General features: G+C 44.1%; 1 protein-coding gene and 1 long non-coding RNA gene across 3 annotated transcripts in view; one reads left to right on the top strand and one right to left on the bottom strand.

Moving 5' to 3' along the window:
- LOC308460642 overlaps nt 1–14,766 on the bottom strand; it is a 31,578-nt gene that overhangs the window by 11,596 nt on the left and 5,216 nt on the right. The window contains exon 2 of the long non-coding RNA XR_013978676.1: nt 3,722–4,042. This is a non-coding gene — a long non-coding RNA (uncharacterized lncRNA). The remainder of the gene's footprint in view (nt 1–3,721; nt 4,043–14,766) is intronic.
- LOC308460490 (RNA binding protein fox-1 homolog 1-like) overlaps nt 9,433–14,766 on the top strand; it is a 44,340-nt gene continuing 39,006 nt past the window's right edge. Inside the window, exon 1 of one of the 2 annotated variants that reach the window (XM_080976971.1) lies at nt 9,433–9,617. In XM_080976971.1, the coding sequence (XP_080833097.1) occupies nt 9,531–9,617 (87 nt within the window). In that variant the 5' untranslated portion in view covers nt 9,433–9,530. The remainder of the gene's footprint in view (nt 9,618–14,766) is intronic. The other variant, XM_080976970.1, reaches the window with a different exon arrangement.

The following is a 14,766-nucleotide window of genomic DNA, read 5'->3' as shown; positions in this document are numbered from 1 at the left end:
ACTATACAGAAGAGGTCAAAGGCTGGGTCTCTGCTTTTCCAGAAGGCAAAGCTAGGGTCACATTCATGCCATGCATTTAAAGCACTGTGATATCACTTTATAAACAGTCATGGCTTCTCCTGAAGGATTGTGGGAGCTGTAGTTTGTTAAGGATGCTGAGTTGTTTGGTGGCCCCTATTCCTCTTCTAGAGCTTTGATTCCCAGAGAAGAGGAATTGATTGTTATACTACCCTGGAATTTGGAGCTCTGGCAGGGGAATAAGGGTCACCCAACAACTCTTAAAGGGTAAAGGTAAAGGGACCCCTGACCATTAGGTCCAGTCGCAGATGACTCTGGGGTTGCGGCGCTCATCTTGTTTTACTGGCCGAGGGAGCCAGCGTACAGCTTCTGGGTCATGTGGCCAGCATGACTAAGCCGCTTCTGGCGAACCAAAGCAGCGCATGGAAATGCCGTTTACCTTCCTGCCAGAGCGGTACCTATTTATCTACTTGCACATTGTGCTTTTGAACTGCTAGGTTGGCAGGAGCAGGGACCGAGCAACGGGAGCTCACCCTGTCATGGGGATTCGAACCGCCGACCTTCCGACCTGCAAGCCCTAGCCTCTGTGGTTTAGACCACAGCGCCACCCGCGTCCTAACAACTCTTAAGCACCTTGAACAAACTACATCTCACAAATGTAGGGCCATATCTTCCAACATTCCTCAGGTGAAAATAGGGACATTTCTCAGTCTTCTCCTCGCCTGCTCTCCGGCACCTGTTACAACCTTCCCAAGGAAGGAGGCTGGCAGCAGAGGCTGTGTAATTCCAAGATAGTCCCTGGAAAATCGTGACACTTGGAGGGTATCCTGGCATGAATGTGGCCTAGATCTTATGGGCTTAAGTTACAGGAGTGCCGATTTTGAATGACCATTGGGAGAAATGCTCTTAACTGGGAAGAGCAGTTTTACAATGAAACGAGAGGGGTGGCTGGAGATGTTTTGGCAAAGTCTGGGCAGCTATATGTCCAGGAGGAGGTTCAACTGGATGGTCCCCAATAAGGATGGGGACCTTTTTGGGGTCACAGGCCAGATATCTATGAGGCTCCCCCCCTTCCACTGCCTATCAATCGCCTGGTGGCATCAGGGGATTTGGTGCTTTGAAGTCCCAAAGAGGTTTTGCCTTGAAACAGCTGCGAAAGCGAAGACCCTTTTTATTTTGCTGCCTCTGAGCCGCTTTGAAGTCCAAACTCACTTTAATCCCTCGGTTTTGGTAGGATTTAGTGCAAGCCCCTTGCCGATGGAGGAAGGGGTTTTGTGCTGAAACTGCTTCTGAAATGGAAAGGCGGCGGGAGGGAACTTTGCTCTAACGGGGGTTTCCTTTCCGCTTAGACCCGGGTTTGGGTTTGTGAGAGTTCCACGCTTTATGTTGAGTGCCTGGTGAGTGGGCCTGCCTTGCCTGGGACAGCCTCACTGGCCAAATTTGGTGTGAGGGGCCAGAGTTTCCCCACTTTTTTAAAAAAATGCTTAAAATATATATATTTTTTACCAATACCCAAAACACAAACAGTGAAAAACCCCCCATGCGGCTGGTACATTGGGTATACATCATCAATAATAACATCTTCAAATCAACCATATGTACAATTTTATATACGTTAACACTCCTCCATCCACAAGGTTTATTTAATTTTTAACATTTTAATTGCCCCAAATTGTTCAAACCTACCCAAATAATTCAATATCTTCTCAAACCAAACTTCCTCTTTCTCACTGACCTTAAACCCTTTCATTCTGTGTATCTTTGCAGTTAGATATTCTAAAATTATAATATTATTCAGTTTTTTCCTCCATTGGTTCACCCCTAACTCTTCTGCATTTTTCCAGTTACTCGCTATAACCTATCTGGCCGCAGTTACCATCAATTTTACCCATTTACATTCCTCTTTTGTTTTTAACTCGGTACTACTCAGACTAATAAGAACCATTAATTTAGATATTCCCACCTTCCTACCCACAATTCCTGATATTTGTATACCAATCTGCTTCCAAAATTCATTAACTAATGGACAATCCCACCACATATGACTGTATGTTCCCATCACGCCACTTAAGGCTGTATAAGGGTGCTTCCAACTCTGTTGTGGTGCAGTGGGTCAGTGGATCTGGTTGTTAACCAGAAGGTTGGTGGTTTGAGCTCACCCAGGGACGGCTGTGGGCTGCATTGCCGGGGGTTGGACTAATGACCCTCAGAGTCCTTTTCCAACTCAACGATTCCATGATTCTGCGGTAGCCTCTTTTGCCCTTCCTCCTCCTGTGTTGTGTAGGAGCAAGGTGACCTTAACTGCATCCTAATATAGGAACACTTTAATCACTCGCTGAATCTGTTTATACACGTAATTGCAAAACGCTACAGTTCTAACATCCAGCAATATGTTAGAATTGGGGACAGATGGCTATGGCTGGCGAGGGGGCAGGGTAATTTCATTCCGTTCTCGTTTAAAGGCGAACCCACCTCATTCGCCGTTTTCAAAACAAGATGTAATTTGAAACATGACCGTCCTTCACAATGTGTGGTTTTCCAAAGTTTGCAATGCGGTTCCCCAGCCAAGTATTGTGCACACAAATACACAGAATCAGGTTCACCTGAAAATGCATCTGTTTGTGAAAGTAACATCTAAAAAGCATTATTGCCCCAAGCTGTGCGGCAAATTAAAAAAATTGTATATTAGTCAAAATTGCATGCAGTGGTATAAAGAGAAATTCGTATGAAACTGCTTCTGAAGTTTCATGAAGGTTTTTCTTTTTAAAAAAAAGCAAATTGATGTGGAGAACTGAATTTAAGATTGGAAAAATGGGAAACACAGAACCCGCAAATTTACATGTTCCTCTATCATGGTGGAAGGGAGCAGATCTGTGTCCCTATGCACCAATTTACATGTGGCGAATGTTGAGAGGCCAAGGTATGTCTGCCCTCTTCCATCAGCTGCTTAACTTTTTGAAAACACAGAAGGTTGGATTCTTGACTAACTTGAATGAATGCTCGTTGTTATGTACTGAAGTTCTCACCCTGGGCCAGCAGGGGGATACTGTAGATAGTTATGCAAATGAAGGATCGAAAAGTGACGTTCAGTGATTGGATAGTTTTGTATGCAAATGAAGGATCGAAGAGTGACGTTCAGTGATTGGATAGTTTTAGAAAATGGCAACAGTTACATTGTTCTGGAGCTCTATATAAGCAGGCTGACTGAGCCCCTCAGTTTAGTTCTGTTCTGGCATCTGAATAAAGAAGAGCTGTTTGAAGAATCGCTGTGTCGTCTGATATGTTTGCCCACAACTTAACACTCGTGATCGTCGTTTTTGAAAAAGGAAATGATCTCTTTCAGCTTCTGCCTTCTGGAAGAAGGTATAGGGTTATAAAGGCCAGGACTAGCTGCCTGAGAAACAGTTTCTATGCAAATGCAATTCTGGTTCTAAACGCAGCATAAGGGGGTTCTATAGTATAGTGTATTTTAAAATGGGGTTTTAGAGTTTTTAGGGGGTTTTGAATGTTTTATGTAGTTTTTATGTAGTTTTATGTAGTTTTTCAATTTCATTGTCCTGCATGGGACAGTGACAATAAAGATATATCGTATATCGTATCTTCCCCAGAAGGCAAAATGAACAAAACTGAGAGGGATTTTTCCAGCCACAAGTATCAAGAAACAGAAACTTCCCCCTATTTATGAAAGGGTCACTTGGAGTACCTGGGTGTTTTGATTGGTGTGGTGATGCTGGTGGGGTCAGCAGCAGGTGGGCAGCAAGTGCACACATTCAGAGTTTCTTACCAGGTCAAAAGAAAGGCGAATAATGCTGTTAGTGTCTTAACCTCTTCGCAGAACCGGGCCCCCAGGCTGGTAACAAGAAGGACCAAACAAACTGGAGTTTCTTCTGGTCCTCAAGGCTCTTTGGTCTTCTCCGGAGACCTGTGTTGCTAGTTTGTCTTGCTCTGCACCTCGCAAAAGTGGGCCATGGGGTATTGGGGGAAGGAGGGACTTTGCATGCGCAGCCACTCTTGTCAGGGTCGCCTGCAGCCGGTAAAACAAAACACAAAAAGACAAAAAACAAAACCTTTCACCGATGAAGCAGTAAAGCTGCCTTCTCCTGCAAGCAAGTAAGAGAAACAGGTAGGCCTCATACCCTCCAACATTTCTCCGATGAAAACGGGGACATCCTAAGGGAAAGCGGGACATTGTGGGATCAGTCAGAAACTGGGATGGCTTCTGTGCATCTGGGACTGGCCCCTGGAAAATAGGGGCACTTGGAGGGTCTGCTAGCTGTAGAGATCTTCAGAACTCTTTGGACTAGATGTTTAAGGGGCAGAGAAGGACAGAGACATCTGGTTGATGTCAGCCACGAAGTCTGCATTTTTAGTCTCCATTATTAAGACTGTGAGGGATGTGGGTGGCACTGTGGGTTAAACCACAGAGCCTAGGACTTGCTGATCAGAAGGTTGGCGGTTCGAATCCCTGTGACGGGTGAGCTGCCGTTCCTCAGTCCCTGCTCCTGCCAACCTAGCAGTTTGAAAGCACATCAAAGTGCAAATAGATAAATAGGTACCGCTCCGGCGGGAAGGTAAACGGCATTTCCGTGTGCTGCTCTGGTTCGCCAGAAGTGGTTTAGTCCTGCTGGCCACATGACCCGGAAGCTGTACGCTCCCTCGGCCAATAAAGTGAGATGAGCGCCGCAACCCCAGAGTCGGCCACGACTGGACCTAATGGTCAGGGGTCCCTTTACCTTTACCTTTATTAAGACTGTGACGACTCTGTGGCAGGCATAGGCAAACTCTGCCCTCTGGATGTTTTTGGGACTACAATTCCCATCATCCCTGACCACTGGTCCTGTTAGCTAGGGATCATGGGAGTTGTAGTCCGAAAAAACATCTGGAGGGCTGAGTTTGCCTATGCCTGCCTGTGACTTCAACATCACCATATTTTTCTCTCTTCTTGCCCTGCTTAGCACCCAGCATGAAGAAGAACGCGAAACCTTGCGCATTATTTTTTGACATTTTGCTTGACCCTCCAAAAAGAGAGAGGACAGCTTCCTTTGCTTTCTTATGAACTTATTAGTATCCATATTAGACTTGAGGTGGCAGCAGAGAGTCATGCTGATTGATTTCCTGGCCACACAATTAACCACCACCTGGTGAGTGGAACAAAGGGTTAGATACAAAGATCTCTTAAAAGAAAAAGTGGAAACCTTGTACAGCTATTACGGTGTTAGCTGTCCTGAATGGCTTGTTTGTTTTAGGCAATTTTTAGCCTGCTTTTTCACTCCAACAGCTTCCCAAACGGGGTGCAATTAACAATACAGATAAAATCAGGCAGTGATAAAACAGCAAATAAAACAATGGAGTAACAAACAGTAACAAACCCCAGACCTGGCATTAAAGCAGCAGCGATAAAGCAGATAAGAATAATGGAAAGCTTGTGGAGAGGGAGGGGAAAGCCTTAACTGTTCTCTTTCAAAAGAAGCAAACAAGCCCCCAGATCTCCCAGGAGTGCAAAGAAGCATATTCAGCAGTGGCTGCCAGCATGCCAGATGGAAGATTTTCGTCACCAGATTTTAGAGTGGGAAGGTATATATATAATGAGGAGATGGACTAAAAATAAATAAAAGGGTGGGGTAGAATCAATGAGTTGGAAAGGACTTTAGAGGTCATCTTGTCCAACGCTGCCCCCACTTTATGTGGGAAATCTGCTCCCAAAGGACCCATGAGAGGTGACTTTTCCAGCCTCTGCTTAAAAGCCACCAACAAAGGGGAATCCGTCATCTTCTGCAAGAGCCTATTCCACTTGCATGGCGTCCCCCATTTCTTGGATAATAAAACACACGGATACCAATATTTTGGGTTTATGGGATAAAGGTGCCAAGGTCAGTTCACTCAGCTTCTCATTTCCCCCCCAATCTTAAAACTGGTTCTCCACAGTTATTTATTTTTTATTTATTTGTATTTATTAAATTTGTAGACCGCCCTTCATCCAAAGATCGCAGGGCATATAAAAATACAAAAAGATACCATACAATGCATAACAGAAGAACAGAAATACAAACCTATAACCAAAGGCCTGGTTTAGAGAAACGTTCTCGCTTCTCACCTAAATATATGTAATGAAGGCGCCAGGTAAGCTTCTCTGAGGAAAGTATTCTGCAGATGGGGAGCCACTGAAGAAATATTCTGCAGCAATTTGTTGATTTTTTTGTAGATACTCATGAAAATTTGCTAGCATTTTAGTGTGAATTTCCCTTAAAAACACATGTTTTTTACATGCAGTTTTGACTAATGTACATATCTTTGCAAGAAATTTCCCCTAATATAATATATTTCAGTGTATTACTTGACTAATCTATTCATTTTTTAATGCACATTCTCCCCTAATATATGAATTTTTGTCAACTTTGGTTACTTGGAGAACTGCATGACAAAATCGGGATTAGTATTTCTATTTTTTAAGGAGGGCTGTGTTTCAGTTCTCATGTTGTTTTGGATAGATTCAGTTTTAAATGCTAACTGAATCAAATTTGTCCCCCATCCCCACTCAGAGGTACAGTAAGCCCTACTGAGCACAGTGGTCTTCCGAATAGAGGTTCATTTGTAGAATCATTCTGTATTATTTTCTATTTTATGCTTTTTGAACTTCAGTTTTGTTGTACAGCACCATGATACTTTGTATGAAGGGTGGTCTATAAATAATTCTATAAATAAATAAAACAAAAAGAATTGAGCTGTGGGTCCCAGTGATTTCAAAGGCTGACATTTATGCAAGAGTCTGAGGCTTACATTGGAATTGGAGGGCCTTAAGCATTTTCAAGTGTCCCTATTTTTATCGGAGAAACGTTGGAGAGTATGGACTTATGTAGGGCTGCCGTATTTCAAGCTTTTTTGGCAAAGCTGTTAAGCTTTTTTGGAAAATTACAAAAAAGGCAATTTTTTACCTATTTTTATGGAAAAGCGGCAAAAGCGGCTCTGCCAACATAGGCTGCTATATGTCGAGACATTTTTGCAGATTTACACCAGAATAGGTCTGGGAAATTACAGATGTATTGCAACCCTAATTTTATGTGACTCCCGAGCCAAGGAGATAAGTAACTAGACAACCTTTAGAAGACAACTGAAGGCAGCCCTGTATAGGGAAGTTTTTAAATGTTTAATGTTCTATTATGTTTTTATACATGTTGGAAGCCGCCCAGAGTGGCTGGGACAACCCAGTCAGATGGGAGGGGTATAAATAATAAAATTATCTCCACCACCACCATCACCACCATGGAATAGGACCCTATTTTCATTGGAGAAATGTTGGAGGGTATGTTGTCTGAATCATGCCTTGTGGAACGCCCTCCCAGCAGATGTAAAGGCAATAAACTATTTTACTTTAAAAAAACAACTGTTTAGGGAAGTTTTTAATGTCTGATGCTGTATTGTTTTAAATATTCAGTGGAAGCCATCCAGAATGGCTGGGGAAACCCAGCCAGATGGGCGGGGTATAAATAAATTACTACTACTACTACTACTACTACTACTACTACTACTACTACTATAAACTGCAAATGAATCCCAATCCTTCCTCCCTCCCTTCCTTTCTTCCTCCAAGCCTTTAATAGGCATTACAGATAAAGACAATCTTAAAACATCCAAATACAGTGGTACCTCCGGTTACATACGCTTCAGGTTACATACGCTTCAGGTTACAGACTCTGCTAACCCAGAAATAGTGCTTCAGGTTAAGAACTTTGCTTCAGGATGAGCACAGAAATCACACGGTTGCAGCAGGAGGCCCCATTAGCTAAAGTGGTGCTTCAGGTTAAGAACAGTTTCAGGTTAAGAATGGACCTCCGGAACGAATTAAGTACTTAACCTGAGGTACCACTGTATGGTGAAACCTCGTATCCCGAACGCCACTGTTTTGAAACGTTTCAGCTCCCAAATGATGAAAACCCGGAAGTAAATGCTCAATTTTTCAAACATTTTTCAGAAGCCGAACGTCCGACGCGGCTTCCGCTTGAGTGCAGGAAGCTCCTGCAGCCAATCGGAAGCCACACCTCGGTTGTCAAACGTTTCAGAAGCTGAACGGGCTTCCGGAATGGATTAAGTTTGACAACCGAGGTTTGACTGTACAATTTTTAAAAACATATATACAAAGAAACAGCCATATAAGATATATAGTAACAGGAGTTTTCATTGAATTGTCTTCCTGCTAAACAGTGCCACTCTAAGAGATACTATTGACAGAAACTCAGCCACCCTTGCAATTACCTCCGGGTAGAATCTGATATTTTCATTGTGCCATGGTGTTAAACTACCCAAAGTGGGGAGGGTAACATGTGTTTACGTAGCTGGTTATACAGTGGACAGTCGAAAAGAACAGGTTCTACATCATGGGTAGGCAAACTAAGGCCCGGGGGCGGGATCCGGCCCCATCGCCTTCTAAATCCAGCCTGCAGACGGTCCGGGAATCAGCGTGCTTTTACATGAGTAGAATGTGTCCTTTAATTTAAAATGCATCTCTGGGTTATTTGTGGGGCATGGGAATTCGTCCCCCCCCCCAAAAAAAGTCCGTCCCCCCACAAGGTCTGAGGGACAGTGGACTGGCTCCCTACTGAAAAAGTTTGCTGACCCCTGGCCTAAGGCATGGGTAAGCAAACTAAGGTCTGGGGTCTGGATCCGGTCCAATAGCCTTCTAAATCCAGCCCGCTGACGGTCCAGGATTCAGCGTGTAGAATGGATTCACAGTAGAATGTGCCCTATTATTTAAAGTGCATCTCTGGGTTATTTGTGGGGCATAGGAATTTGTTCGTTTTTCCCCTTCAAAATATAGTACTGCCCCCCACAAGGTCTGAGGGACAGTGGACCGGCCCCCTGCTGAAAAAGTTTGCTGACCCCTCTTCTACAGTGTCCAGCACATCCCAAAACATCCCAATACAGTGGTACCTCGGGTTACATACGCTCCAGGTTACATACGCTCCAGGTTATAGACTCCGCTAACCCAGAAATAGTGCTTCGGGTTAAGAACTTTGCTTCAGGAGGAGAACAGAAATTGCGCTGCAGTGGCACGGCAGCAGCAGGAGGCCCCATTAGCTAAAGTGGTGCTTCAGGTTAAGAGCAGTTTCAGGTTAAGAACGGACCTCTGGAACGAATTAAGTACTTAACCCAAGGTACCGCTGTACAAATGACCCATAAGCAACCCCTCAAAAACTTGACAAATCAAGTGGAACTTGCAGCATCGGCGTGGCGGAGCGACACATAAATGGAAAGGCCATGTTTGCCTCCACACCTCGTGTTGACTTTGTGCCTCGTAAAATTGCACGTCCCTGGCGAGACCGTATCCCAGGGCAGATGCTTTTTGCCCAGGCAGTTTGTGACGGGAGCTTGTGTTCTCAACAGCTGTTGGCGTCTCTCAATGGCACCGTCCCATCTGCCACTCAGCACTCCCTCAGCTGGTGCCAAAGCCGTTTGGACAGAGGTGCTTTTGACTCCTTTTGGGACTGGGTGGTTGGGCCCTGACTTTATTATGTGCCATGCTCTCCCCTCCAGCTGTGGTTTTGCACCCCTACAGCCTGCCTGTCTACCCGCCGGCACCCCAGTGTTACTCCGGGCTGGTTCAGGTACGAATGTTTGTCTTCCTATCTATGCATGCGAGTGTGTTTGTGTTTGTGTGTGTGTGTGAGAGAGAGAAATGGAGCGAGATTTGTGTCATTGACAGGGCCCAGCTGCGGCTGGCTGGTGGTCTTGAGGGGGGACAGCTGATAAAGTCTCCCGCAACGATAAATCCCTTCGTTCCCGGCGAGTTATTTTTACAGAATTGCTCAGAGAAAGAGAGAGAAAGTCCTTTCCTTGTAAGGGGAGAGAGATTCACGGCTCCGGTGGGAAACACGGAGATCAATCCATTTTGTACCTGATTCCGTGGGTTCTGTAGAGCAGATGGACTCTGTCAGCGGGAAGGCCCTGCAAACCTAATGGGAGAAGTCTCCGCGGATTTAAATTACGTGCCGGTTTAAAATGGTGGTGTCATAAAACAGCCTCTGACTTTGGTGGACGCAGCCAGATAAATCCAAAAGGACAGGAAGACCTTACATGTGAATAAAGAGAAGGGACAAACTCTGGCAACTGGCTCTCTCTTGGGGGCTCACTGCTTTCTGGTTATGTCCACAAGCCTTTAAGCCCCCTAAGCTGACGGTGGCTTCCAGGTTCTTTATAATGTCATGCCATATCTGAGTCCTTCTGAGTGAAGGGTCATTTCTGGTACAGTGGTACCTCAGTTTAAGAACAGCCCTGTTTACGAACAATTCTGTTTACGAACTCCACAAAACTGGAAGTAGTGTCCTGGTTTGCGAACTTTACCTCGGTCTAAGAACAGAATCCGAATGGTGGAAGGGCACTGGCAGCGGGAGGCCCCATTAGGGAAAGCGCACCTCGGTTTAAGAATGGTTTTGGTTTAAGAACAGACTTCTGGAACGGATTAAGTTCGTAAACTGAGGTACCACTGTATTCTTGTAGGAAACAATACACAGGTTAACATGAATGCTCTAATCTCCCTCATAGGCTGGGTACAGACCATACATTTAAAGCTCCCCCCCCCAATAATCCTGGGAACTGTAGTTTACAGAGCTACAATTTCCAGAACCCTGGATTCTTTGGGGGGCAAATGTGCTTTAAATGTGTGGTGTGTAGTAAGCAGCCAGAGACTTTATCCCTGCTCAGGCTGAATATCTTGGAAGAAAGGTAGGACACGTGTGAATAATAATAATAATAATAATAATAATAATAATAATAATAATAATTTTACTGAGCAAATGAAGTGGCATTTGCAGGCCTAGTAAAAGATATTTTGACACCTGGTTGGTTTCACCACATGGGTGGTGCCCCTTAAGATCCCACATGGTTATGCTGAGGTGCAACCACATGAACTTTGAGCTACTTCACTGGTGCCCTTAACAACATGGCTGCCCTCAGCAACTACATGCACTGCTGGGCAGGCCCTCTGTATTTTGCACACTGAGAGGAATGACACAGCTTCCATATTTTCGCTTCTTCTTTCCCCTCTGTGTTTTTGATTTTTGTGTGCATTATGAACGTTGGTGCACAACGGACAAAGGATTTAAAGGTGCGTGGCCAAAATGACAAAGCTGAGGTTCCTGCAGAATGATTTGTGGCTGACAGTTTCTCTCTGTGACCCTCATCTGCTGAACAGTGCAGCCGAACTCCAAGTTTATTTTCTTAGATAATTTTTATTGAGGTTTTCAGGTTTTACATTTCCACATGAACATCTTTCATGATACACATACATTCCTTCCTTCCCCTTCCAAGGTTCTTTTAATTTACCCATAATTCCTGCATATTCTTGTATATCCATCTAAATCATTACCCCATTTTACATCCCTTTAAAATATGTTAAGCTGCTGAATTTACCTTAATACTGCCAGCGTTTTCAACTGTGTACAGTTATTTTCCACTTACTAAAAATAAAATAAAATTCCACCCCTCTTTAAATACCTGTTCTTCTTGCTCTCTTATTCTGCTAACTCTACATATTCTATCATATTAAGTTGCCAATCCTCCTTACTAGGGACCTCATTCACCCTCCATTTTTGGGCTAACAATATCCGAGCCGCTGTTGTTGTTCCTAGCTGGAATGCCTCTGTTTTTTCTGGGGCACATTGTTTTAAACAATTTTTTCATCTCATTATATATCATCTCCCAATATTCTTTAACTTTTTCTGCATGTCCACCACATGTGAATGAAGTTTAAACTCCCAAGTTTATTTTCTTTTATTTTTGTAACCAGGGGCAACAACTATAGAGGGTGGGACCCTGGCCCCCTCAATATTTTTGGGCAGGGGGCTGAGCCTCCCCCGCCACCGACAGGTGGGGGCTCGTGCGCTTGAGGGGGTGGGATTCTGGGCTGCCTCAATGTGGCGTGCAAGTCGGTGCCCCTTTTTGTAACTATGTTTTTTTAGCCCACCTTTTCCACTGCAGCTGTAATAAGTGCTCAAAGTCACACACAGAAGTGACTTGTTTCGCGAGCAACCTTGAACACTAGACGGTAGTAGATTCAAACCCATGAAAAGACACAACTTAAAAAATGAGACAACAAAACTACGAGTCACGAGTCAACAAAAGCAGAATATGAATGTCTCTTTGGAACAGCAGCAATGATAAACTGTGGCGCAACGGAGGCATTTTGGTGTCTGAGGCAAAACAACAACAACACCAAAATGGCTGATGGTAATCAATGCCACGATTGATAATTGATCAATAATTTTTTTTTTTTTTGAATCATATTTATTAGAATTTCCAATAATATAGAAAAATAACAGAAAGAAAAAGATAGAATACATTTAGAACCTTACTTTCATTATCTTCTTTCTGGGACTCCCTCCTCCCCCCCCCCCGACTATATTCCCCTTTCATTAATTTGGTTCCACAAGCTCTCACTCCCAATTTAAAACTTAATATGTTTAACCCATTAACCAATTTAAATTATACAATTTTATCATCATCCCTCATCATTAACAGAAAAAGAAAAAAGATTTTCCCCCAAGATCCACCCCAATTTCCTTCCACGAATTCCCTTTTTTTAACATGCCAAATCGTAATACCATGATATACAAAAGTTATATAAAGAAATAAAAGATAAAAAGTATAAGAAGGTTCAGACAGATAGTTACATTAGCCTTTGGATTCCAAAACTCCCCCTTCCCTTCCCCGGTTTGAATTCCACATGTCCATCAGTCTATATGTTGTCAGCCTGGAGATCTCAAGTCCATGGCCAGATTTTTCCCCTTCCACCTTGCCGGTTTTCTTTTAATTTGTTTATTTTAATAATGTTTAACTTCAAAAATCCAGTCTAATAGATGCCTTTAATTTCCTTGGTCTTTGCTGCTCCTCCCATTATTCTTTCCGTGTCGTAGTTAGTCCTTTGTTCTTTTTATTCCTTACTTTCTCAGGTTTCTTGTCTTGTTCAGCTGCTAAAACTTTCTTATTCCGAAATCTGGTATCTCTACAGAGGTTTGTTGTTCAGGAACAAAAACTTACGTCCAGTCCCTTCCTTTCTTCAATAGAAAATTCTATTGTCTCCTTTTAATGTAAACACCTCTGTAGACAAAATACTATGTCAGTTTTGCAGCTTTCCCAGAAGATAAGTCCTGTACGAATCCCAGAGTGATTTTCCACATACGACCACTTGTAATGTCCCGAAACCCCTCTAGGGGGATTGTAGTAACTTTATATCCTCTAATCCAAAAGTCAAATTGTTGTTCCTTATTTTCCGACAGTTTATATCCATATTGTGTCAAATTGTAACAGAATTAGCCAGCAAAGTCCTTGTAACAAAGTCCTCTTTATATTCTCCAGCTTTGACAGCTACTTTGACAGCTGTCAAAGTCTCCGTCTCTCTTCGCCAGGTTCTACGAATCGCCCCGGTTCCCAGGGGGGGTTGCATTTTCCCTCTCACCCTCCACTCTTCTCCTCCAGCACAATTCTTGTAATTTCCCTTCGTGGAATTAATGATTTTTGTCAGCAATAAACTTCTCTTTCGATCTTGGTTACCCAGTCCTTGTTTTAGAATGTTTACAATCGGGGGGGGGGGGGGGGACTGACTTCCTTTTTAGATCCCCCCCGCTCGTGCCGAATCCGAAAAAAAATTTCTTTTTTTCTCCTTTTGTACCCGGTTTCCCAATTACTCACGGGTTGTTGTTGATAGTCCGAATTTCCAATGGAAGAAGTCAGCGCTCTCCGTCGAATGGCATGCGGCTGCGCTCGGCAGGGGAAGCAATGGACTCAAAGCACCACGCCACTCCCCGGCACCCGATCCGAAGCCTTTAAAAAGGCTCCTTCACGAGTCGGGAGGGCGCTAGCGGTGCCAGCCGAGTCCCCATGTCCACGGGCTCCGTGCCCGTGGTTTTTGAGGGTCCCCGCGTCGCCGGCGCGGTAGGACCCAGCCCCTGCCGAGCAGACTCCCTCCGGAGCTCGGAGGGAGTCCGCCATTCGGCGATGGCGCCAACCCGGAAGTCCCGATAATTGATCAATAATTGACTACAGTAAAACCTTGGTTCCTGAACTTAATCTGTTCTGGGAGTCTATTCGACTTCTGCAATGGTTTGGGGACCAAGGCACGCCAACCCAAGCCAGATGTTTGGCTCCCAAAGAACGTTCAAAAATCAGAACAATCACTTCTGGTTTTCGATTGTTCGGGAGTCGGAACGTTTGCCTCCCAAGGTGTTCAGGAGCCGAGGTTCCACTGTATTTGCTGCCAGTAACCCCACCCAAAAGACATGACCTGAGAGGCCCCCTTTTCGTGTGCCATTAACAGTTTACAAATGATCAGTTGTTGCTTTAGTATAGGCAGAGGGACAGGACACCCGCTTTGTGATTTTCTGCCTCATGCATTCATAATATCTCAGACGGCCCTAATTGCCAACCGAAAAGCTGGCAGAACAGAGAATCTTGACAAGCTTTCTAAATATTTGCATCTGTCATTTCACACATATTGTGAGAGGTGCGAAAATATTCAGGGGAAAAATTGCAGGGGAAATCCTACTGAAGTATATTTGGCAAGGGATAAGCTGATACAAACATCAGTGCTCATCCGTGGCTGGAATAAAAAGTGTTCCAGATGATATGCAGGCTGGGGCTTTGTCAAAAAGAAGGAAATCTAACAGCTTGGTAGAACCTCTGCACATATGGATCTGGCATGAACAAGGCATGATCACAAGCTGTAGAAATCAAAGTGGGACTGCTGTATTTATTTCTTTA

Source organism: Podarcis pityusensis, assembly GCF_964106645.2.
Source record: "Podarcis pityusensis genome assembly, chromosome: 13".
Classification (NCBI taxonomy): domain Eukaryota; kingdom Metazoa; phylum Chordata; class Lepidosauria; order Squamata; family Lacertidae; genus Podarcis; species Podarcis pityusensis.
The sequence above is the reverse complement of the archived record's forward strand: the minus strand, read 5'-3'. Positions and strand labels throughout refer to the sequence as shown.